This window comes from Procambarus clarkii, chromosome 41, assembly GCF_040958095.1.
Source record: "Procambarus clarkii isolate CNS0578487 chromosome 41, FALCON_Pclarkii_2.0, whole genome shotgun sequence".
NCBI lineage: Eukaryota > Metazoa > Arthropoda > Malacostraca > Decapoda > Cambaridae > Procambarus > Procambarus clarkii.
Window position 1 is genome coordinate 22477684 of NC_091190.1, and position 26989 is coordinate 22504672.

At 44.8% G+C, this 26989-nt stretch overlaps 1 protein-coding gene across 1 annotated transcript in view; it reads left to right on the plus strand.

The window, feature by feature from the left end:
• Positions 1–26989, plus strand: part of LOC123751946 (neural cell adhesion molecule L1-like) — a 921489-nt gene that overhangs the window by 517047 nt on the left and 377453 nt on the right. Inside the window, exon 5 of the mRNA XM_069339196.1 lies at positions 20369–20492. Coding sequence (XP_069195297.1) covers positions 20369–20492 — 124 coding nt within the window. The remainder of the gene's footprint in view (positions 1–20368; positions 20493–26989) is intronic.

Consider the following 26989-nt stretch of genomic DNA (forward strand, 5'->3'; position numbering starts at 1 on the left):
AAAAGATAACACCCGGAGGAGACATGATCATAACGTATAAGATATTCGGGATGGGAACAGGAAACACAAACGAGTCAAAGGTATGTAATTAACTATACCATTTAAATGAACGATCGGTGAATCTCGAAACGGAAATGAGTACGATAGTGGTTGAGGCCAATGACAGTCAACAAATCGAAACAAATCAGGTGATAGAATTATGGGAAACAGGGAGTAGAATAACACCTGATTCCCGAAAGTGAGTAGAGAGGAGCCCGAGAACGCTTCTCACCGTCCCCCCCCCCCAAGAACGCTCTCCACCACCACCACCGTCCACCCCCAAGAACGCTCCCCCCTCCCTCCCCCCCCCCAAGAACGCTCCCCACCACCCCCAAGAACGCTCCCCCTCCCTCCTCCCCCCCCTAAGAACGCTCCCCCCCTTCCACCCCCAAGAACGCTCCCCCCCCCTTCCACCCCCAAGAACGCTCCCCACCACCCCCAAGAACGCTCCCCACCACCCCCAAGAACGCTCCCCACCACCCCCAAGAACGCTCCCCACCACCCCCAAGAACGCTCCCCACCACCACCGTCCACCCCCAAGAACGCTCAACCCCCCCAAGAACGCTCCCCACCACCACCGTCCACCCCCAAGAACGCTCCCCCTCCCTCCTCCCCCCCCCCCAAGAACGCTCCCCCCCCTCCCTCCCCCCCCCCCCCCAAGAACGCTCCCCCCACCACCAACCACCCCCACAGTCCCCCCCCCCCTAGCCATGACTCAGAGGGAACCACTGGTAGCGTCACATACATTGACTTCAGTAATGGAGAACTCCCTGACGAGACTAACCAAGATAAAAATGGTGGAAAATATGGGGGCATAAATATACTGGAGGTGGGGGGGGAGAGGGAAGAAAGGGGTGGGAGAGGAGGAGGAGGAGGAAAGAGAAAGCAACGGAGGGAGGTGGAAGTAATGAGACGAGTTGACGTGTGTGTTGTAAAGGAAGGTTGAGATTGGTGTGAGGAGGGGAGATGGGGAGGGGGGTGAAGGGGAGAAGAAAGGGAGGGACAGAGAGAGAGAGAGAGGAGAAAGATGGGAAGGAGTAATGAAAGTGAGGGGGAGGAAGGTAAAATGAGACAGACATGTCACAAGGGAGGACTGACATGCCTAATTAGAATTGTATTCCCTTTCAAACAATTAGCGGTATAGGGGGGGGGGGGTTAGTGCTCTTGATGAAGTCTAAACGAGGTACTGCAATAGAGGAGGAATAGAAGGAATAGGAGAGAGAGAGAGAGAGTGAGTTAAGTAGAGTAAAAACGGAGATGACGTCGCTGAGTGGACAGCGCTCGGGGATTCGATTCCCGGTAGAGGAGGAAACAAATGGGCATAGTTTCTTTCACTCTGAAGATCCTGTTCACCTAGCAGTAAATAGGTACCTGGGAGTTAGACAGCTGCTACGGGCTGCTTCCTGGGGATGTGTGTGTGCGCGCGCACGCGTGTCAGAAATATATGTAGAAGACATAATAAAGGAAAAATAGATTGCTTAGAAAGGCGGGGTCCAAGAGCTTATAGCTCGATTCTGCAGGCACAGATAGTAAATACAAATATTAAATACACACTTAGAGTACATCTTAACTCTATGGTATATGGTTAAGATGTACTTAATGTATATCTTAAGTATATTTCTTAAGTACGGTTATCTTAAGTACATCTTAAGATGTACTCTATGGTATAGAGTACAAATATCTAGAATACCATAGAGTCTATGGTACTCTATAGACTCACATTATCCTACTTATATACTGCCACATAATCTTCATGTGATTAATTAAACATAGAATTAATTAGTAAGAAACGTCACTGAAATTTGTATGGTAAAATTACCTCCTCTGATGCTACTTCCCAACTGTGGCTCACTGATAAAATCACTCAACCACAGCGCTTCCAACGCCTCCCAAAAGATGCTGCGCAGGCAGCATCTAGTTCTTGGGCTCCACCTCAAACATCAGACTTTCTGACTCACTTGGCCCTCCAGGTCTCTCTCTCTAGAAAACGAGGTTCGATAATCATTTGTCACAGGGCCAAATACCTGACCTTACCTTGGTCAGCAGTCTTGTTTATTTACGTGGTTACTTGTGTATCATTATACTAGTATAACAAGAGCACTTACAATTATTATACTAGTATACCAAGAGCACTTACAATCATTATACTAGTATACCAAGAGCACTTACAATCATTATACTAGTATACCAAGAGCACTTACAATCATTCACCAAACTTGGCAACACTGTCCTCTTACTTGTAGAATAATCTCCACTTATTCTGTAGACATCAGCGCTGCCAACTCCCTCTTGCTTTGGGGCATAAAGTTCACGGGAAGATTTTGACAAGATCTTTGAACAAATCCACAAGGGCCGTGACGAGGATTCGAACCTGCGTCCGAGAGCATCCCAGACGCTCTCGGACGCAGAGAGTCACTCTTGTGTGACAAGATCTTTGTTCATCTCCACGGAACCTATCCACGCAGCATTGGTTATCCATACCCCAAGTCTCCACGGAGGCAAAACTCCCTTTTAAAGTGTCAATATTTCCTCCCTGCTCTCTTTTTATGTGTGTGTGGAGGGGGGGGGGGGAATGGCAGCGATAAGTCTATCAATGAGACAATCCTTGTGAGACAATCCGTCTCACAAGGCTAACTGGAGCAACAGAGCAAGGGCCAGATTCACGAAGCAGTTACGCAAGTACTTATGAATCTGTAAATCTTTTCTCAATCTTTGGCGGCTTTGTTTACAATTATTAAACAGTTAATGAGCTCCGAAGCACCAGGAGGCTGTTTATAACAATAACAACAGTTGATTGGGAAGTTTTCATGCTTGTAAACCTGTTTAATAAATGTAACCAAAGCCGTCAAAGATTGAGGAAAGATGTACAGGTTCGTAAGTACTTGCGTAACTGCTTCGTGAATCTGGCCCCAGGTTACTAGAGGCAGACTTATCTTCTCCTAGTCTGTAAGAGCTTCACTTCTTATTTCTAACTTGTCTCGAAACGTCTAACAGGTTGAACAGGTATACCAAAGCACTTACAATCATTATACTACTCCTACTCGTACTATATAGGAGTAGGCGGCGCATAAAGAGGTATACCTCACTTCACTGGAGTCACTGTTAGGTAAGTGCGCGTGCCACCACCTGCCTGCCTCCCCCCTCATTCCTCAAATTCATTCTCAGATTAGTCTTTCACAGTTGTTCCTCTGCCCCACCCTCAGCATCATTCATCATAACCACGTCTTCCCCCCCCCCCTTCCTTCCCCCTTCCTTCCTCCTTCCTTCCCCCTTCCTTCCCCCTTCCTGGACGTGGGTTGTACCCATTCACTGTTATCAGCCTCTCTCTCTCTCTCCATATCCCTCTTCCTTCCTTTGATGCGCTTCTCTGCATCTTTGATATTTATTATTTTCTGTATCTTGTTCTCCTACGTATTTGTCTCTCTAATCACTCCTCCTTGATTATCTTGCCTTCACAAGTCGGTCTTAGTTGGACGTTTAATCGCTCTTTTCTGCTTTCATAATGACACCGACTGTCTCGCCTGGCTCTTCCACTTTCTCTTCCACTTCCTCTTATACTGTCCTCTCCGCAGCTAACCTTTCCACCTCTTCCCCCCTCTTCTGAGGCCTTCCATACCCCTCTTCCTTCCCCAGTTCTAACAAAAGGAGTATTAATATGGTGGTAAATATGATAATTTTACACTCGGGGAAACCTGGTTTAGAAATAGGGTTGTTGATTTGTGGAACAGATGACGAGGGCTCGCTGGGTTGTTTCAGGCGCTGGTTAAGAGGTTAATATGAAGGAGCATAGTTGGGTATAGTTAGGAGTTGCCTCACATGAGCCAGTAAAGTTTCAGTGGTTTCTCTGTCCCTTATGTTGATATAATATTCACCTATTACTCTGTAATCGCCTTCTCACACTGAATGGATCTTGCACCTTGCTAAACTGTCTCAATTTTCCGAGGATTCTTTCATTTTGCCCGAGCTCAAACCTGGAGCACTCTGATTGGTTCCTTTAAATCAGAGCTCTCCCTGATTGGTTCTTTTAAATCAGAGCTCTCCCTGATTGGTTCTTTTAAATCAGAGCTCTCCCTGATTGGTTCTTTTAAACCAGAGCTCTCCCTGATTGGTCAGTTTTGATATAAAGCTTTCTAGGATACCTTCCGGTTCGCTGCTATAACAATCCAGTCTTGGTGTCCTTTTGTTCTGTGATTCCATGTTACCTTCATCCTATTTACACAACATATAGGAATATTTTTTTACAAGATACGCATCTTGGCTAACTACACGAGGAAATAAGCCTGGGTATGTTAGAAATCTATGCTTATGTAACACCTCTTAGAGTCTTAGACCATTTCTTTTCCCCCATCTCCCTGTGGGACCTCTCTCAAGACTTCATCTTATATTCACACCTTTGGTTGTATCCCCAAGCCATTACGGGAGTGGAAGGGGAGAGGGTAAGGCAAGGGAACGGTGAGGGAGAGAAGGGAGGGAAGGTGAGAAGGGTGGGGTTAAGGCAGCCTTGATTACTGGCTCTGTAAGGCGTCCCCCTTCCTAAGGCTTCGTGTGTGAGAAAGACATATTAGATCATCTCAAGTCTTGTCTACAAGCAGTTGGGGAGGTCGAGCCTGGAGTGGGGTCAGTTATGTAAGGAGGAGAAAACACAGGGATAGAGAACTAAGGGTGATACGGTGACATTTTGGACTTGTAACCCAAGTAAGGGTTAACAAACACTGAAGGACAGTCAACCCTTAAGGGTCAGGCAACTAAAGAGAGGTTTAACGAGCGTCAGAAACGACCCTGAACCAATGTGAAATATATTCTAAGGTCCAGAAGAAGAGAATGCCAACAGCATTGTGGAAAAATCAACGCATTCATAGGCCAGGCACGTTAAAGCGGCGGCCGTCCCCCCAGGCGCATTCGTCAATTTTAACGTATTGAGTATTAATAATAGCTGTGTTCTCATTTATATATTAATATTATTATATATTAAAATTCTATGTTAGTTTACTGAAATTCTAGGATTAGGTTAGGTGTATAGGATTTTTTGACGATTATCTGTATTTGAAGTACATGGGCGAAGTACTCAACCCGTCCTCGACTTAAGTCCATTACGTCCAGCGGTCGACCCCACAGACGCACTTATAAATGTTTACATGGTGTTCATTCAAAACGGGATTTTTATCAAATAAAAATTAATATTATAATATATTAGCATATTGTGCATATATATAAGTATAGGTTAGCTTAGGTTAGGTGTTTAGGTTCTGTTGGCGATTATTTGTAATTGTAGTACGTGGGTGAAGCATTTATAGCGTTGCGGTTCGAACAAAATTCGTCAGTCCCATGCACCCGCCAAACCCCAGCTGTTTATGAATGAAAAACGGTTTACACACGACTTACAACTGATGACGTTCGAACACTTCCGGAACAAGTGCTTCACTGACGAATTGTGTTCGAACCACAACGCTGTAAATGCTTCACCCACGTACTACAATTACAAATAATCGCCAACAGAACTTAAACACCTAACGTAACCTATGCCTATATATGCACAATATGCTAATATATTATAATATTAATTTATATTTTAGAAAATTCCTTTTTTTAATAAACAGCATGTAAAAATTTATGAATACGTCTGTGGGGTCGACCGCTGGATGTAATGGACTTAAGTCGAGGACGGGTTGCCGTTTTGTTACACACCCCCAGGAAGCAGCCCGTAGCAGCTGTCTAACTCCCCGGTACCTATTTACTGCTAGGGGTAACAGACCTACTCTGAGTGTAGGAGTGTAGAGTTACTCCATGGGATAGATTACTATACACATCACATGAACATACACATGGGAGTTAATATACATTGACAGGTTGAAATTAACATATGTGATATATTTGCGTACGCTAAATTTATTTAAAAATACAGGCGTTTATTAGCGAATTGTTGCGAATAGTGAACATTTGCGAAGTTATTGGCATTAAACACACAAGAAGACCTTATGCACACAATTGTATAGGCCTATAAGGAAGGAGAGAGGTAAGGAGGGGAAAGGTAGATTAAGGGAGGAGAGAACGAGAGGTATGGTAGGGGAAGGAGGGGATAAAAGGGGGAGAGGAGGGAGAGAAGAGGGGACCCGTGACCTGAATAACATAACACACACAATCGTCGTCTTGACTTAAGTTAAAAACTAATAATGTTGAGTCAATAGGTGACGTACGTGTGTGTGCGTGTGTGTGTGTGTGTGTGTGTGTGTGTGTGTGTGTGTGTGTGTGTGTGTGTGTGTGTGTGTGTGTGTGTGTGCTTACCCAGGTGTGTGATGAGCTGGGCTACTGGGTCCCGCCTCTCAACATTAGTTGACACCTCCCTCCCTCTAAATTTTCAGACAATTCTCTCTCTCTCTCTCTCTCTCTCTCTCTCTCTCTCTCTCTCTCTCTCTCTCTCTCTCTCTCTCTCTCTCTCTCTCTCTCTCTCTCTCTCTCTCTCTCTCTCTCTCACGTATGCTCAGTTATTCTGCGTTATCTGGTTCCTTATTTGCTGACGGCAGATTAATTTCTTCTTCAAGGAGTAGACGAAGGGGCAGGTGGAAGAGGGTTCCCCAGGGGGGAAGGGGAAGTGTGATGACAAGGTTTCGGTGCGTGGGTGCTGAAGGGGGGGAGGGGGATTGTTAAGAGGGCAAAGGAAGGAGAAGAAAGATTGATTACTCCGCCCCTTAAAACCTATGTTAATATTCTGGCTTTGATCTTGGAAACAGAGACGTTGGCAATGGAAATATCTCTATACATATTTAGTCTACATTCTATCGTAGCCTAATGTGTTCTACGTTACCAGATTTTATGTATTTGTAATGCTTTATTATGTATTATTATTGTTCTAGGCACAGTGTTCTCAATCCTAGTAAGAGCCTATATAGCCTCTTGAGCTCTTCCTGTTGAGATAACCATAGCAGGTGGTTTGTTGTTGAGCTATGCAAATGATGTGTTAGTGAGGCCTTGTTTACGTGTGGTGTGTGTGTTCGGAGGGTGACCCTGGCTTGGTCTTGGACTGTTTGGGGCGGCTGATGTCTTCCTCCGTATGTGGTGAAAGAGACTTTATCGACAAATTTCTGGATTTTTGTTTTGTTTTGATCAACAAATGAAAAAAAATTGTTTTTCGTTTTTGCTGCTACATTTTCCTGTGCTGCAAATACTACTACCTACTAATAATAGTAGGTTATTATTACAACAGTTCGTATATTACTACAATTGCTACTGCTACTGGTAGTACTATAACTACCACTACTACTAGTACTACTGATACCACTACTAGTATTACTATTAGTACTACTACTGCTGATGGTGGTACTATTGCTACTACTACTACTACCATTATTGGTACTATTAACACTACTATTACTACCACTACTAGCACTTCAGCTAGTAGAACTAGAACTGGATCATAATAGTCCAACGAGTGATTGACCTTACTTCTCCCGTGCATGATAAGGGGTCACTTTATTAATCTGTGTTCTTGTTCGGCCGACCGTGTTCTTGTTCAATCATTCGTGTGGTTGTTCAGTCGACTGTGTGCTTGTTCAACCATTTCTTGGTCTCTTTCTTGCCCTTTGTTCCTCAGTGTCTTATTTCTCCGCCGTCTTTCTTTCTTTATGCCTTCCAGTTCTTGTGTTTTTGTTCTATCTTTTGTTTCGTCTCTCTCCTTCATCTCTATTCCTCACTCCTGACTCCCCACCTCTCCCTCTCTCATTCCGTCTCCTTCCTCTCTCCCCCCATCTCATCCCTCTGCCCCCTCTTCCCTCTCTCCTCTCCATAACACCCCCACGCCCCTCTCTCTCCCCCTCCTCACACTCCACAACCCCCCCCCGCCCCTCTCTCTCCCCCCTCCTCACTCTCCACAACCCCCCCCCCCCCCGCCGCTCTCTCTCCCCCCTCCTCACACTCCAAACACGCCCCTTTCTCCCCCCTCTTGAGACCTCTTAACAACGTGGTGACGTAGACTCGCTGAACTTGGACGGGACAAACACGCCCAAATTAAATCTCAAGGTACGTGAACGTCCGTTAACACGGACGGAAGAGTAGTGAGGAAGTCTCCTTGGCTCCCCCTCTGGTTGGGGGGAATGGGGGGGGGGGAGATAGAGGGCGTCCTTGGGGCACCATCCCTAGATGGGGAAGAAATAGGGGAAGGAGATGGGGGGGGTTCTTGGCTTCACCCCTGATGGGAGGGAGGGTGGAATGGAAGCTGGGGGAGATGGGGAGGGAGATGAATGGAGAGGAGAGGAAAGGAGGGTCCCATGTTGACCTGTCTACGAGCGGGGGTTTCTCTCTCTCTTCAAGATGCTGGCGTGAGTGGTGCTTTATTACGGCCGCTTTGGAGGGCTTTGGAGGGATTGTTTGTAGATGTTTTGAGGAGTGAGGCTCCTGGGTTTCTTTTTTTCCTGGTGCTCTCAGGTGTTTTCTAACCTTTTTTTTAAATTATTTATAAGAGGTTGTTTGAAGGGTAAATGTTGCCACAGGTTCCAGAAGAAGTTGGGAGAGGAACTCGTTAGGCTAACCAGAGATCCAAGAGCAGCTAGTTTGCTGTTCCAGCGTCTGAAGTGTGGCGATCCAGAGGGGGAACGCCCTTGTGTATGGTGAGCACACACTCCATAATCCCCTAACGATGTCCGGGCAGCTTGGGGGTACAAAAATGGTGATTTCTTTCCCATATTAGCCCCCTATTCGCCCCTTTTCTCTCTCTCCCTTGTCACCATTTTCCATATTCTCTCCTCGCGTTCCCTGTCTTTCCCTTTTCTTTATATCTTCGTTCTCTTCCTACCATGCAGGTAGAACAGGAAGGATATCTTTTCCTACTCACCTACAAGTACAAATGTGATATTTACAAATTATTATCAATCCATGCCGTCCATATAGACTCAATTGATAATATATTGTATGCAGTTTGATGCAAAACGGGTTAATCTGAAATGCATATGATATATTTTATGGCTTTGTCATAGGTTAAGTTAGATGTTTTAAGTTCAGTCTTTAAATATTTGTATGTAGCGAAGGTTTAAATATCTATAACCATCCAAAACATGTGACCTATCTCCACACCTGGACCCTCCTCCACACCTGAACCCACCTCCACACCTGGACCCACCACCTCCACACCTGACCCACCACCTCCACACCTGACCCACCACCTCCACACCTGACCCACCACCTCCACACCTGACCCACCACCTCACTTCAATCCTTGTCTATACCTCCATCTCTGCTTCTATTTCTCTCCGCATTTTTTATCCATGTTTTCTTTTCCATCGCTGTTTTTCTTTCTCAATAATTTGCATTTTACCTTTACTAAAAAAAAAAATATTCTTCCTCCTCTTCTCCTTTTTTAATAAATTGTATCTTAGAATTTATTGCGTTTTCTCTATTTATTTACTTTCTTTTATATTCTTTCGTGTTTTTCCCCTCTCTCTCGAAGGCTCATTTCCCCGGATTTGTCAAGGGGCAGTGAGCGAGGTGTGAGAACCTGGGGAGGGGAGAGGGAGAGGGAGAGAGAGAGGGAGGGGAGAGCTGGTGTGGGCAAAAAGGGGACGGTAAAGAGGGGAGAGAGAGGTATAAAAAGATTTACGAGGGGGAGAGAGAGAGATCCACCACGTCTCGTGGAGTAGAGTGTGGAGTGGGCTTTGATTTGGAGGTGGGAGAATAGGTGCAATGTGGAACACCATCAACAAGGGGAAAGGAGAGGAGGGGGGAAAGGGGAGATAGTTGACATAAAAGTAGAGGAAAAGGGGGTGGAGGTGATGAGTGCAAAAAAAAAATGGAGATGGGATGGGAACTGAAGATGGTTGATGGGGGGGGGGGGGGATGGGGGCAGCGAGCTTTGGATATTTACAGCGAGAGAAAGGGGGTTGGAGTAGAGAGGGAGAGAGAGAGAGAAGATGGAAAGCGAGTCTCAGGTATTCATCGAGCCCTTTTCGCAAGCCATTTGCGAAACCTGTGCATCTTTCCTCGACCATATATATCATCAGAGAAGGGCAATCTCACAATCGACTTGAGAATGGTTCAGGACGGACCGAAACGTCGTCGTCCCTTCATCTTCTAGTGTGTGGTTTGGTCAACATACTTTAGCCACGTTATTGTGACTCATCGCCTACATATAGTCATCAGCTTACGAGCTTCGGAACTAAACAACCCAAAGGTAATTACTGTTATAAACAACTTCGTATTGCTTCAGAGTTTATAACCTTTGGAATAAATGTTTATAACCAAACCGCTGTGATCGAGGCGTGTACGTACCGTTTTCATACGTACCATCACAAGGTGTACGAATAGTCTATAAGGCATCACTTAAAACTAATGTGTCGAGTTTGGGCTCATGTGCACAATTGAATGCACAGAGTAAGACATTATTCCAGAAGAAATGCGCTCACGCACGCACGCACGCACGCACGCACGCACGCACGCACGCACGCACGCACACACACACACACACACACACACACACACACACACACACACACACACACACACACACACGAGGCATGGGGCCTTGTAGCCTGGTGGATAGCGCGCAGGACTCGTAATTCTGTGGCGCGGGTTCGATTTCCGCACGAGGCAGAAACAAATGGGCAAAGTTTCTTTCACCCTAAGTGCCCCTGTTACCTAGCAGTAAATAGGTACCTGGGAGTTAGTCAGCTGTCATGGGCTGCTTCCTGGTGTGTGTGTGTGTGTGTGGTGTGGGGGAAAAAAAAAGTAGTTAGTAAACAGTTGATTGACAGTTGAGAGGCGGGCCGAAAGAGCAAAGCTCAACCCCCGCAAAAACACAACTAGTAAACATACACACACACACACACACACACACACACACACACACACACACACACACACACACACACACACACACACACACACACACACACACACACAGAGGCGGTGTTTTAGGCGGGATCCAAGAGTCAATGCTCGATCCTGCCGACACAACTAGGTGAGTACACACACACACACACACACACACACACACACACACACACACACACACACACACACACACACACACACAGGCGGTGTTTTAAGCGGGATCCAAGAGTCAATGCTCGATCCTGCAGACACAACTAGGTGAGTACACACACACACACACACACACACACATACACACACACACACACACACACACACACACACACACACACACACACACACACACACACACACACACACACACACACGAGAGGAGGCACTGGTGTGGACGATGTTGAAAGGGATGTTGGCGTGTAAAGCTGGAGGGATTCAGCCTTGGACAATACCTTTGATGTAGGAAGGTAGGAGAGATGGGCAGAGACGAGACTGGGGGCCTGAGAGAGAGGGTAAGAGAAAAATAAAGGATAAAAGATGAGGAAAAAGGAAGGGGAAAAATGGCTAAGACAGGATGAGAGAAACGAGAAGGCGATTTAGGTACATTTTAAGAGAAGGACGGGAAAAAAAGGATTTCTTCCTCTATGGAAGTAGGTAGTTGATATTGGATGGAAGGAAGATATGAGGGAGAGGAGGAAGAAGGAAGGGAAGGAAGACATGAGGAAAGGGAAGGAAAAGGGAGAGATTGACGAGAAGGGAGAGCAGAGAGTAGCTGTAAATTCAATCTGTATTACAGAAGTGAGAAACTGCTTGACCAATAGCACTTGGCGCGGCCCGAGACCCGGACGCAGGTGGGGGATGCAAATGAGATAGAGATAGTGGGTGTAAGGGATAAAGATGGTGGGTGTAAGTGAAAAAGAGAATAAATAAGAGAGAGAGAGAGAGAGAGAGAGAGAGAGAGAGAGAGAGAGAGAGAGAGAGAGAGAGAGAGAGAGAGGAGGGGGTGAAAGCTGAGTGGCTGCTCTTGGACATTCTTGTGGGTTTTTCTTCTTAAGAATTTGCCAAATTCCTTGCGCTCACCTGTGTCTTTGACTCCAAATTTGGGGTCTGGTAGCTGAGCTGACAGCGCGCAGAGCTCGTAATTCTGAGGCCCTGGTTCGATTCCCGGACGAGGCAGAAACAAATGGGCAAAGTTTCTTTCACCCGGAATGCCCCCTGTTACCTAGCAGTAAATAGGTACCTGGGAGTTAAACAGCTGTTACGGAGCTGCTTCCTGGTGGTGTGTGTGTGTGAAAAAAAATTAGTTAGTACTTAGTAACAGTTGATTGACAGTTGAGAGGCGGGCCGAAAAAAACAAAGCTCAACCTCCGCAAACACTACTAGGTGAATAAAACCTTGGTGAATACACACACAACACTATTTCTCATATATATTCATGACCCATCTACAGCAGTTTCTTATATGTTGATAATTGCAGACGATTCAAAATTAATGAGAAGAGTCGCGACAGATTAATATTGTAAGATTCAATAAGATGACTTTAAACACGCTCCAGATTTAGTCCGAGAAATGGCTACTGGACTTCAACACCAGCAAGTGGAAGGTGATGGAAATGAGAACAGGTGACAGGAGATCAAAATGACGGTACACGATCAAGGGGAACTACCTCCTTGAAACGACTAGAGAAAAATAGAACCAAACCTAGCTGCAGAGTCACATATAAATAGAATAACGTCTACGCTGGCAAAAGTCGGTCTCATTATCCAGGAACCTAAATATACAAGAATTTAGATGGCTGTACACCACCTACGTGACACCAGTCTTAGAGTATGCAACCCCCCACCGTGAAGCTTCCATCCAAAATAAAACAAAAAACACATCAAATCTTGAAAAGGTTTACAAATTTGCAACAAGGCTCGTCCCAGAATGGCGAGGGGGGGATGGGTTATAAGGAACGCCTGAGACAACTAATCCTGAAGACGCTACAAAGAGAGAGAGAGAGAGAGAGAGAGAGAGAGAGAGAGAGAGAGAGAGAGAGAGAGAGAGAGAGAGAGAGAGAGAGAGAGAGAGGGAGAGAGAAGGAGAGGGAGAGGGAGAGGGAGAGGGAGAGAGAGAGAGAGAGAGAGAGAGAGAGAGAGAGAGAGAGAGAGAGAGAGAGAGAGAGAGAGAGAGAGAGAGAGAGAGAGAGAGAGAGAGACCCATCATAGGTACATTATAATTTAATGAATTGACGCTGGGTGCTGTTTATTAATTAACACAGGTAATGAGATACTCATTGACTCCACACTCACAGACGCGATGACACTCATTCACCCAGACACGACACTCATTCAGGCACTACAGTCACTCAAGACTGATACTCAGGCACTACATTCATATCCGGCACTCAGACCCGACACACACACTCAGACTGACTTCGACACGACTCGGTCACGAAGCTCCTCACCTTGACGTGATTTGAATATTGATTGAAAAGTCTACGACTTGAAGAACAGTATAAAGGCATGACAGGCTCAGCCGTAGACACGAAGCACTCGCCCCCTAGATATTATGGACTCAGCCGTAGACACGAAGCACTCGCCCCCTAGATATTATGGACTCAGCCGTAGACACGAAGCACTCGCCCCCTAGATATTATGGACTCAGCCGTAGACACGAAGCACTCGCCCCCTAGATATTATGGACTCAGCCGTAGACACGAAGCACTCGCCCCTTAGATATTATGGACTCAGCCGTAGACACGAAGCACTCGCCCCCTAGATATTATGGACTCAGCCGTAGACACGAAGCACTCGCCCCCTAGATATTATGGACTCAGCCGTAGACTCGAAGCACTCGCCCCCTAGATATTATGGACTCAGCCGTAGACTCGAAGCACTCGCCCCCTAGATATGACGGGCTCAGCCGTAGACACGAAGCACTCACCACTAGACATTACGCGTTTAACCAAAGCCGGAAATGAAAGCCCATGAGTATTATTAGCCTTCATAATATGGTAACATTAAAAAAAGAGGAGTATTATTATTTACCAAAGTAGGCAAACCCCACCCCCCAAGCCACGGAAAATTGCCAAATAAGTCTAGAAAAAATAGTCCAAATAGTAAAAAAAAAAAGGACAAAAATAATCAAAATAGTGACCCCTCCACCCTCCCAGTAGGATAATGTGTGCTAGTTCCTTCTAGATAATGAACCATAGAAGATAAAATTATCCTCCCTAACATTAGCCTTTCTGAACGATATGAAGAAATTTTACTTTCATATTCTCATTTGTTTCGAAAAGTTTCTTATTTATATTAACTGGAAGACAATTATGATATAAGAGAGTTCATTATCGAAATTTGTCCGGGACAGAATTTATAGCTTCGGACTGTTCGTATACTCTTTTTATATATTTATATGTTCTTGTATAATTTGTTGGGTAGTTTTAAAAGTTTGATGAAGTCGTCAAGTCTCGTGAGAGCCTCGTACTGTGACAAGCTGTCATCGAGACTCACTGATTGGCTGAAAGTTTTAGCTCGTAATCAGTGACGTCACAATCTTGGCTTCATTCCCCCCCCCCCCCCACTCCCCCCATCACCTCAATTTCAAGACAGAACTGCGAGAATTATTTAATGTACGTTATTGATTGTAAAAATAACGTTTCGCTAAGGTACAGCTTAGCATCCTCAGGGGGAAAGTGAATACAAATTTTGGAAAAACAATCGTGTATATATTCCATGCGACGAACGAGCCTGGGGACCAGATTCACGAAGCGGTTTCGGGAGCATTTACGAAGCTGTACATCTTTTCTCAATGTTAGGCGGCTTTGTTTACAAACATTAAACAGTTAATGAGCTCCGAAGCACCGGGAGGCTGTTTATAACAACAACACCAGTTGATTGGCAAGTTTTCATGCTTGTAAACTGTTTAATAAATATAACCAAAGCCGTCAAAGATTGAGGAAAGATGTACACGTTCGTAAGTACTTGCATAACTGCTTCGTGAATCTGGCCCCTGGTTAAATATACATGAAGAGCACATTGAGTAACCAACCCAGTGAGATCATTTGATCTCAATGGGTTTCACTGGGATCTCACTTGATTTGATCAGATCATTTAAGGCAGCGTCTCGGACGCAGGTTCGAATCCTCGTCACAGCCCTTGTGGATTTGTTCAACCCAGTGAGTGTGTGAGGAGCATAAGTGAGGAACCTGAGGAGTTATGAGAGCGCCTCACTACCAAGAGTGTAATGTGAGTATTTCTTCTGGCAACACTGACTCTGGATCATCTTGAAAGTCTGAAGTCCCAAATAGTGTTGTTCTGCCAGCCTTCTTGCGTCGCCTAACCCATTTTCAGCATTAGCTATTGACGACAAAGGTGAAAATCTGGCGTAATTGGCTCGTTACGAGGCAACCTGCTACTGATCAAGTTTTTTTTGTGTTTTAGCCGACTTTGATGTCCGTATCATTAAATATGTTTGGCAATTACAGTCTCTGCTTTGTGCATTAAACAGTAATTATTTTTTATGCTGACGTAATGGCGGAGCTTTGCAACTCTGGTGATTTGGATAATTCAATGTTTAATGCACGTCCTAAACAAACAGTCAACATATCACAGTCACTAACTTATTAATGAATATTCTGTTTGTAAGACAACAATAATTATGTAAATGCCAGAGTTATTCAATTAAATTGTAGTGCAGTACATATTTGGTTATCCATATAACTCTCTCTCCCTCCCCCCCTCACACTCCTACCTCCTCCCCCTCCTCTCTCACCTTCCCTCCCTCCCTCCCCTTCCCCCCTCACACTCCTACCTCCTTCCCCCTCCCCTCTCACCTTCCCTCCCTCCCTCCCCCCCTCACACTCCTACCTCCTTCCCCCTCCCCTCTCACCTTCCCTCCCTCCCTCCCTCCCTTCCCCCCTCACACTCCTACCTCCTTCCCCCTCCCCTCTCACCTTCCCTCCCTCCCTCCCTCCCCCCTCACACTCCTACCTCCTTCCCCCTCCCCTCTCACCTTCCCTCCCTCCCTTCCCCCCCTCACACTCCTACCTCCTTCCCCCTTCCCTCTCACCTTCCCTCCCTCCCTTCCCCCCTCACACTCCTACCTCCTTCCCCCTCCCCTCTCACCTTCCTTCCCTCCCTCCCTCCCCCCCTCACACTCCTACCTCCTTCCCCCTCCCCTCTCACCTTCCCTCCCTCCCTTCCCCCCCTCACACTCCTACCTCCTTCCCCCTCCCCTCTCACCTTCCCTCCCTCCCTTCCCCCCCTCACACTCCTACCTCCTTCCCCCTCCCCTCTCACCTTCCCTCCCTCCCTCCCTTCCCCCCCTCACACTCCTACCTCCTCCCCCCCCCTCTCACCTTCCCTCCCTCCCTTCCCCCTCTCACTCCTACCTCCTCCCCCCCCTCTCACCTTCCCTCCCTCCCTTCCCCCCTCACACTCCTACCTCCTCCCCCCACTCTCACCTTCCCTCCTTCCCTCCCCTTCTCTCCCCCCTTCTCAGTTTCCTCTATATATTCCCTGTCCCCCGGATTCTACTGTTCCATTCCTCTTTGCCGTCCCTTTCAATTCATCTTCTCTTCCCTCTTAACTCGCCTGCCTCTCTTTACAGCCCCGCTCCTGTGCCAAGTAAGTCCACTACGGGCTCACCATAGCCCGTGCTACTTGAAACTTTTTGTTCCCAGTAGCTGAATCTTAAATAACAACAACGTTCCAGAACATAAAATCGAGACGCCCTATTTGTTTTTTGTTCGCCCCTGACAAGTACACTGGGAAGGAAGAAAAGATATCTTTCCCTCACTCTGGGGAGGAAGACAAGATATCCTTCCTCTCTCTGGGGAGGAAGACAAGATATCCTTCCTCTCTCTGGGGAGGAAGACAAGATATCCTTCCTCTCTCTGGGGAGGAAGACAAGATATCCTTCCTCTCTCTGGGAAGGAAGAAAAGATATCTTTCCCTCACTCTGGGGAGGAAGACAAGATATCCTTCCTCTCTCTGGGGAGGAAGACAAGATATCCTTCCTCTCTCTGGGGAGGAAGACAAGATATCCTTCCTCTCTCTGGGGAGGAAGACAAGATATCCTTCCTCTCTCTGGGGAGGAAGACAAGATATCCTTCCTCTCTCTGGGGAGGAAGACAAGATATCCTTCCTCTCTCTGGGGAGGAAGACAAGATATCCTTCCTCTCTCTGGGAAGGAAGAAAAGATATCTTTCCCTCACTCTGGGGAGGAAGACAAGATATCCTTCCTCTCTCTGGGAAGGAAGACAAGATATCCTTCCTCTCTCTGGGGAGGAAGACAAGATATCCTTCCTCTCTCTGGGGAGGAAGACAAGATATCCTTCCTCTCTCTGGGGAGGAAGACAAGATATCCTTCCTCTCTCTGGGGAGGAAGACAAGATATCCTTCCTCTCTCTGGGGAGGAAGACAAGATATCCTTCCTCTCTCTGGGGAGGAAGACAAGATATCCTTCCTCTCTCTGGGGAGGAAGATATCCTTCCTCTCTCTGGGGAGGAAGACAAGATATCCTTCCTCTCTCTGGGGAGGAAGACAAGATATCCTTCCTGTGGGGAGGAAGACAAGATATCCTTCCTGTGGGGAGGAAGACAAGATATCCTTCCTCTCTCTGGGGAGGAAGATAAGATATCCTTCCTCTCTCTGGGGAGGAAGATAAGATATCCTTCCTCTCTCTGGGGAGGAAGACAAGATATCCTTCCTCTCTCTGGGGAGGAAGACAAGATATCCTTCCTGTGGGGAGGAAGACAAGATATCCTTCCTCTCTCTGGGGAGGAAGACAAGATATCCTTCCTCTGGGGTGGAAGACAAGATATCCTTCCTCTGGGGAGGAAGACAAGATATCCTTCTTCTGGGGAGGAAGATAAGATATCCTTCCTCTGGGGAGGAAGACAAGATATCCTTCCTCTCTCTGGGGAGGAAGACAAGATATCCTTCCTCTCTCTGGGGAGGAAGACAAGATATCCTTCCTCTCTCTGGGGAGGAAGACAAGATATCGTTCCTCACTCTGGGGAGGAAGACAAGATATCGTTCCTCACTCTGGGGAGGAAGACAAGATATCCTTCCTCTCTCTGGGGAGGAAGACAAGATATCCTTCCTCTCTCTGGGGAGGAAGACAAGATATCCTTCCTCTCTCTGGGGAGGAAGACAAGATATCCTTCCTCTCTCTGGGGAGGAAGACAAGATATCCTTCCTCTCTCTGGGGAGGAAGACAAGATATCGTTCCTCACTCTGGGGAGGAAGACAAGATATCGTTCCTCACTCTGGGGAGGAAGACAAGATATCGTTCCTCACTCTGGGGAGAAAGATAAGATATCCTTCCTCACCTTGGGATGGAAGATATTTATCCTGGGACGTACATTGGGAAGGAAGGGTCATCTTTTCCTCCTGCATCTTGACAAGGAAGAGGATGTAGACCCTCCTTCATCCTGGTACGTACGAAGTAAAGGGGAAGGAGGGGACGGGAGGGGATTACATAATATGAGATATTCTTGCGCTACTGTCCCACGTCTTCTGTCACTTCTGTACGTAAGTGTCAGGTCTGTCACCAACCCGTCCTCTTAAAAATATCGTCGCTTTTCGCTCGTATGGGCACTATGGCCAAAAGTGGACGTAATTTGAAATGAAATCGACTCGCAAAAGTGACGTACTGTCCCGTTTTCTGTTTGAGTCGTCCGGCCTACTCGGTAAGGTTAGGAGAGGAAACTTTCAATTGACGTTTTTCATAACGTTTTGAAACTTTATGAGAATTTCCTGCTCACCTAACCTACCACAGGACCCTCCCAGGCACTTCTCGAGACCCTATAGTCCTATAGCAGGCCTTGTGGGGAGTCTACCGGAAGGACATGCGGTGTTGCAAAATTGCAGGGAAGAGTGGTTAGTTGCAAGTTGATAGGACGTGGGGTTATAATGCCACGAGGGGATAACTACCCGTTGCAACCCTCGCTGTTAATAATAGATATAATAGTGATTCAATACTTGCAATAGCATTAATGCAATTGCTCTGACGATCGACTCTCAAACACGAAGTTAATCGCATTTAGTTTGGTATTTTCACCTGGTCTAACGAACCCTGCAATACAAACCCCCTTAATTCTTCCCCTAACTCCTACTAATTTGTCCAAATTAGGGTGCATTAAATGGAATATTTTAGTGTTTTCGGCTTTGGGTTCAAAGTCACATTGGCTGGTAATTTAGGTATATTGGTTGTGCTGGAACACTACTAATGACCTCAGTGCTCTTAAGTGTTTCTTGTGGCCTCATTCACAGGACAGAATGGTCTTAAGACTTAATTAAGTTACTCACAAGTCATTGTCACACGACCACCAATCTAGTTGAGTCAGTCTTATTAGTCACCACACTCTAGTGCCTCTCGTTTTCTGTTTCATACGGAGATTTATTATTTTTTAATAATGTGCCTATTTTATTACCAGCTGTTCACCAAATGTGTAAATTTGCTCTAGCATGTTTACTTGTGATGGGAGTGTTATGATATATTGAAACCCACCAGGCTTTGTGCAAGAGGATTGACTCTGCAGGGTGGATTTCCCGTATTTACTACTGTTTTTATTTACTCTTTCTCTTTATTTTACTATTATTTTACTTTATTTTACTGGTTTTACAAGAATGTAAACACAATACTATGTACTCTCACAAACCCAATGTACCTTCTTGTGTGTGTGTGTGTGTGTGTGTGTGTGTGTGTGTGTGTGTGTGTGTGGTGTGTGTATTAAGATATATTATATATAATATATATATATATATATATATATATATATATATATATATATATATATATATATATATATATATATATATATATATATATATATATATATAATGTTGGTGGGGGAGGGATTTTCACCTGTAACCACCCCCCCTCCTCCTTTCCCCCATCCCCCCCCCCCCTTCTCTATTCTCAAGAACAGGCTGTACAGCCATAAATATTCTAGGTATTATAAGGCTGAAAAACAAAAACGAAAATTTATTGAAAATTATGTATGGGTGAACACTATACTCAAGTGTTTATCTGCATACTCAAGTGTTTATCTGTATACTCAAGTGTTTATCTGTGTACTCAAGAATGCTACACCCAAGATGTGATTTATATATAATTATATATATTTATATTAGATCTATTTGTTAAATATATATTTATATTGATTTTTGTCTCGTATAAATTCTCTTCAAGTGTCATTAAATTGTGCACTTATTTAATACAAAATCTGTTTAGTATAAAAAAGTGTTTAGCATAACAAAGTTTAGTATAAAGTGCAGACGAGGAGTCACAATAACGTGGCTGAAATATGTTGACCAAACCACACACTAGCAAGTGAAGGGACGCCGACCGTTTCGGTCCGTCCTGGACCATTCTCAATGATCCAGGACGGACCAAAACGTCGTCGTCCCTTCACTTTCCAGTATGTGATTTGGTCAACACATTACTATCAAGTGTTTACTTAACAGCAAGTGCACTGTACCAGGTAGTGTTGTAACCGCTCTGCGTTTGTCTCTTCCCCCCTTCACAGATACGCCTGACCCTCCCGGCCGCCCCCTCATCATGGGCTTCAACTCCCGGGCCGTCAACTTGTCCTGGACCCCATCGCAGGACACCCACAACTCCCCCATCACCCACTACATCATCCACATCAGGTGAGTTATGTTGTCGTTTGACCCCCACTAACAGATGTGCAGATTGACCTAACATCACACATAAATATATTCCTCCACGTAAGGCTAGATAACGTCGACTCATCAATGCGGTTAGAACGCAAGGCGAACGCTATGCGAACGCTATGCGAACGCTATGCGAACGCTATGCGAACGCTATGTGAACGCTCTGTGCGCGTGTTAGAGGCCTTGGAAGAAGAACGCCAATGTTATATACTCTCACAACCCAGTCTACTTTCTGGGATATAAATAAATATATGAAAATAAATAGATCTACTTTTTTCATAATGACACTGCCAATTAAGAGGCCTATAGGTCTAAGGCCTATACTCCAGGGGATTGTTTGAGGTTTCCAGACATGTATATACGAGGTTTCCAGGTATGTAAAAGGTCTTCGGGTATGTATATATGAGGCCTCCAGTAATCTATATATGAGGTAAGTGTGCTTGAGGTTATCGCGAGGTTATCTTCAGTTGTTTTCATGGATCATTGGACCAGGGGATCCGGTCTCGGATCAGATGTTAACTCCCTTCACCCGTCTTTCCTCTCACCCGTCTCCCCCCTCACCCGTCTCCTCTAATGTCTCCAGGGCGCACTTATTCTTAACCCGTGACGTCATGTTTCACCCGTGACGTCATATTTCACCCGTGACGTCATGTTTCACCCGTGACGTCATGTTTCACCCGTGACGTCATCCACAGGTGAATTTATTCACCAATTACATCGCTGTCCACTTTTGCCGATTTTTTGTTGTTGTTGTTGGTTATCGTTTTTTGTTCGTGTCTTTGATTCCCCTTGAGTCCTTTCTCACCATTTTAACAAGCGTCAAATTTGAATTTATTTTGCCTAATCTAATCTAACGAATCTAACCTAATGTTAGATTCGAATCTAACATATGTTAGGCCTTGTCTCATCGTCATTATTGCAGCCCAGTCCTCTTAAAATGATAGTACTTTTTGCAACTATTTTGCTTAAACGTACAAGAAAAAGTCTGTTGTCCCCCCCAAAAAAAAAATTCCACGTTTTCTATTGAATTAGCCTGAATGACATACTAGTTTTTTTAATTGTAATTAAAGAACTTTAAGGTGACTTAATTAACTAGTTCAAGCAGTGCTAGGCCTAATACAGTGCATATATGTACTATACTAGGCCTAAGAAGGTTTAAGGTTGGTTTATTTTTTGTTGCATTCTCTGTGGAACTAATAGTATAAAAAGTAAACATTGTTGTTTGTAACAATACAGTTGTGTACATTTGATCAAATAATTGCTATTATTATTACTAAAATTTAAAGAGGATAGGCTGCAATATTGGAATACTTTTAATTAAATATATATATATATATATAATATATATATATATATATATATATATATATATATATATATATATATATATATATATATATATATAGCGTGTGCACTACTAGAACTAGGAATATTGAAGTTTGGCCCGTAAAGTGAATAGTACCAGTTTCTACTATCTAATTGTCCATTACGTCAATATGTGTATGGTTGTCCACACAGGTACAAAAAGTACATCAGGATGGGTTGTATTACCAGTCTTTACCTTCTGGAGTTGAGGGTTGTGCTTGCCAGGACTCACGGTTGCTTTATTGTTTGTGTGTGTTTATAGGTTTTTATTTTTTGAATATTTTCTATATTTATATTTTGCATAAATGTAGAAAAATATTTTGCATATTTTCTACGGTTTATTATCATGGAATGACGTTTGATTTCATTACCATATATATATTGATCAGCATTGCAGTGCCGCTAGCATGCCTTATCTTGAGGTAGTTCACATTTGAAGTTGACAGCAGTAAGGCTGTTCAACTGACAAGTCTCGCGAGTTGTGCAATGCAAAGGCTTCTGAAACAGCGCGCAAAATACAAAGTAAGACAAACTGCAACAGAGCAACAGCAGCAACAGCAGCAGCAGCAGCAGCACCAGCAGGAGCAGCAGCAGCACCAGCAGGAGCAGCACCAGCACCAGCACCAGCACCAGCAGCACCAGCAGCACCAGCAGCAGCAGCACCAGCAGGAGCAGCAGCAGCAGCAGCACCAGCAGCACCAGCAGCACCAGCACCACCAGCAGCAGCAGCAGCAGCAGCAGCAGCACCAGCAGCAGCACCAGCAGCAGCAGCACCAGCAGCAGCAGCAGCACCAGCAGCAGCACCAGCAGCACCAGCACCAGCAGCAGGAGCAGCACCAACAGCAGCAGCAGCACCACCACCACCACCACACAAAGCTTGGGGTTCGAGGCTGTTCGCGTTGTGGAAGGTCAGTCCGGCTGGAAAACAATTTAGTTCCACGGATTAAAGGAAACATATTTGTCCATTCTTGTTTACAAACGAGTTTACGGTATGATGACTGTTGGCTACTGCTTGGTAAACTATTATTGTAAGTGTTTACCGGCCGGGGGCTAATGAAAACGTACTTCACTGTGTAAGTCGATGTGTTTGTAGTGCAAAATAATTTTTTGTTTGTGATATCTGACAGTACTATTAATGATTTAATGTGAATCAAGATAGTCATGCCCTTTGATTATTTGAAATTGTTGCATTGATATAGTTGAATATATATATCTATATATATATATATATATATATATATATATATATATATATATATATATATATACATTGGTCTGACAATGTCAGACCAATGTTTGGACAATGTTTGGACCTTCTGAAGATGTATTTAATATACGAAAGTACTTAAGGAAATTCCTGTTTCACTCAAAGAAGCAGCGAAACAACTAAAAAATCTGAAAGACGTAACAATAAGAAAAGCCGACAAAACAGCAGCATATGTATTGATTCCTACCCATGAATACATGAACAAAATTAGCGACATCCTAAGTGACGACTCCAAATTTCAACGAATCACGAGGAACCCCGTAGAAGACCTTAAGCGGAAAGTAAACAAAACAATTACAGCAATCAACGCAAAGAAAGGTAGTGTGCATTTCAATAAACTTCAAGGCGACTATGGCTTAGGATATGCCTACGGCAATGTTAAGACGCATAAACCAGGTAACCCACTACGCCCTATAATCAGCCAAATACCAACCCCAACTTATCACCTGGCAAAGAAACTCAATGAACTCCTAACTCCATACACTCCAAGTAAGTTTAGTCTACAATCATCAGCAGATTTCCTAGAATTGATCAAATCTACCCAGCCCGATGGAATCATCGCTTCCCTGGACGTTGAATCCCTTTTTACCAACGTCCCAGTCGACACAACCATAGGAATGATACTGGACAGAATATATATATATATATATATATATATATATATATATATACATATATATATATATATATATATATATATATATATATATATATATATATATAATATATAAATTCACTTGGATCATTGGCGATTCGAATTCAGGCCAGAAAAAATTAGACGATTCGCGTACCAACCAGGCCCATGGTGTTCTAGGAAAAGTTTAAAGTCTCAGTTGGGTACCAGTAAGGTACTACTGAGTTCTTTAAATAATCTGAGCATTCATGAACTAGTTGGTAGGATAACATCTTCGTATTTTTCAGGCCGAGTTCGAATCTGTAATATGAAAAATATAGATCAAAGTTTTGGCATCACACAATTGACAGCTTGAAAGGCAGAGTCCAAGAGCTTAAACTAGGTCCTGTAAGCAGAAATAGGACAAACGTGAGAGCGCACATACACACACATCCCTGACATTGTTTAGGAGGCCTGGTCGATGAATGATTTGATTGTTGATACACGAACAAGGGGACGCGGGTGGAGACTGAGTACCCAAATGAGCCACACGGACGTTAGAAAGAACCTTTTCAGTGTCAGAGTAGTTAACAGGTGGAATGCATTAGGCAGTGATGTGGTGGAGGCTGACTCCATACACAGGTTCAAATGTAGATATGATAGGGCCCAGTAGGCTCAGGAATCTGTACACCAGTTGATTGACGGTTGAGAGGCGGGATCAAAGAGCCAGAGGTTAACCCCCGCAAGTAGAACTAGGTGAGTACACACACACACACACACACATGTGTGTGTGGGAATTGCCCAGTTGCTGGAAGAAGGCAAATGTCGTGCCGATCTTCAAGAAAGGAGATAGGGAGGAGGCACTTAACTACAGACCTGTATCACTGACAAGCATCCCCTGTAAAATACTGGAAAGAATAATTAGGCTGCGACTGGTTGCACACCTGGAGAACATTAGGTTTGTGAACAAACATCAACATGGGTTCTGGACAGGGAAATCGTGCCTAACAAACCTTCTGGAATTCTATGATAAAATAACGAGGATAAGACAGGACAGAGATGGTTGGGCAGACTGCATATTTCTGGACTGCCAAAAAGCCTTTGATACAGTACCGCACATGAGACTGCTGTTCAAGCTCGAGAGGCAGGCGGGGGTGGGGGGAAAGGTCCTAGAATGGATAAGGAACTACCTAACAGGAAGGAGCCAAAGAGTTACGGTAAGGGGCGAGAAGTCGGACTGGCGAACAGTAACAAGTGGAGTACCACAAGGATCGGTGCTAGGACCAATTCTATTTCTTGTATATGTTAACGACATGTTTACAGGCGTAGAGTCCTACATGTCGATGTTTGCGGATGATGCAAAGTTGATGAGAAGAGTTGTGACAGATGAGGATTGCAGGATCCTCCAAGAGGACCTGAACAGATTGCAGAGATGGTCAGAGAAATGGCTACTAGAATTCAACACGAGCAAATGTAAAGTTATGGAAATGGGACTAGGAGATAGGAGACTAAAAGGGACAGTACACAATGAAGGGGAACAGCCTACCTGTAACGACGCGTGAAAGAGACCTGGGGGTGGACGTAACACCTAATCTATCTCCTGAGGCACATATTAATAGGATAACGACAGCAGCGTACTCTACACTGGCAAAAGTTAGAACATCATTCAGAAACCTAAGTAAGGAGGCATTTAGGGCGCTTTACACTGCCTACGTAAGGCCAGTCTTAGAGTATGCCGCCTCATCATGGAGTCCCCATCTGAAGAAGCATATAATGAAACTGGAAAAGGTTCAGAGGTTTGCAACGAGACTCGTCCCAGAGCTACGAGGGATGGGGTATGAAGAGCGCCTGAGGGAACTGTGCCTTACGACACTAGAAAGAAGAAGGGAGAGGGGGGACATGATAGGAACGTATAAGATACTCAGAGGAATTGACAGAGTGGACATAGACGAAATGTTCACACGGAATAGTAACAGAACGAGAGGACATGGATAGAAGCTTGAAACTCAGATGAGTCACAGAGATGTTAGGAAGTTTTCTTTTAGCGTGAGAGTAGTGGGGAAATGGAATGCACTTCAGGAACAGGTTGTGGAAGCAAATACTATTCATAATTTTAAAACCAGGTATGATAGGGAAATAGGACAGGAGTCATTGCTGTAAACAACCGATGCTCGAAAGGCGGGATCCAAGAGTCAATGCTCGATCCTGCAGACACAACTAGGTGAGTACACACTCTACGACTCCATCATCGCCCACATACCTAATAATGGCATATGAATTCTCCCTCCCCTCCCCCCCCCACCTCACTTCAGAAGAATGCAATTTTTCTCACAAATCGGGACAGACGCGATTTTTCAACCCCAAAATTTTCCTACCCCCCCCCCCCTCTCTCTCTCTCTCTCTCTCTCTCTCTCTCTCTCTCTCTCTCTCTCTCTCTCTCTCTCTCTCTCTCTCTCTCTCTCTCCCCCCCAGCTGACGCCCTGGGGTCCGAATTCTCTTGACATTCGTATTATGGATTCAAGAGGCGATCCCCCTCCTTTACCCTGAGGCATTATGTATAACTATATGACCCACATGTTGTCAGTAGTTGTAATTTGGACAAACCTGACCACACAAATTTCGTGCCAATCCCACCGTGTTTGAGCCGATACCAGCAGCTATTACCCTTGGGAAGTAAAGCACGTGAATTAAAGCCTTCAGGGAGGGTGAAGTGTAGGGATGGGGTTAAGGGAAGAGGGATGAGGAAGGAGGAAGAATAAGTGATGGATAAACACGAGGAAGACCAAGCTAAGGATAAACAGTAGTTGGGAGATTGGAACAGGTGAGAAAGGATAAAAAGTAAAGGGAGTAGAATGAAGAAAGAGTGGGAACAGGAAGAATAGGGAAAGGGTTCACGTTAAAAGGGACTTTTAACGTGAACCGTGAATAAGGTTAAATACGTTAACGTGTATAAAGTTAAATACGAAGAGGCAGAGATTGACCGAAAGACTCAAAACATTAAGAGAATTGGAAATTTGTTCCGAAAGGGGAAAAATAAGAGTCCCGACCAATGAGAATGATGGAAAATGAAAGCGAGAGTTGTTGATGATGTGCTGGAAAAGGAATGGACAGCAAACGGGTGAGAGATGGGAGGTAATCGGATAAGATAGAAGAGGGAGAGGAAAGAGGGGGAAGGGGTTTGGATTGGAGGGAGGGAGGAAAGGGGAAACAAGACGTTTAAATTTAGTA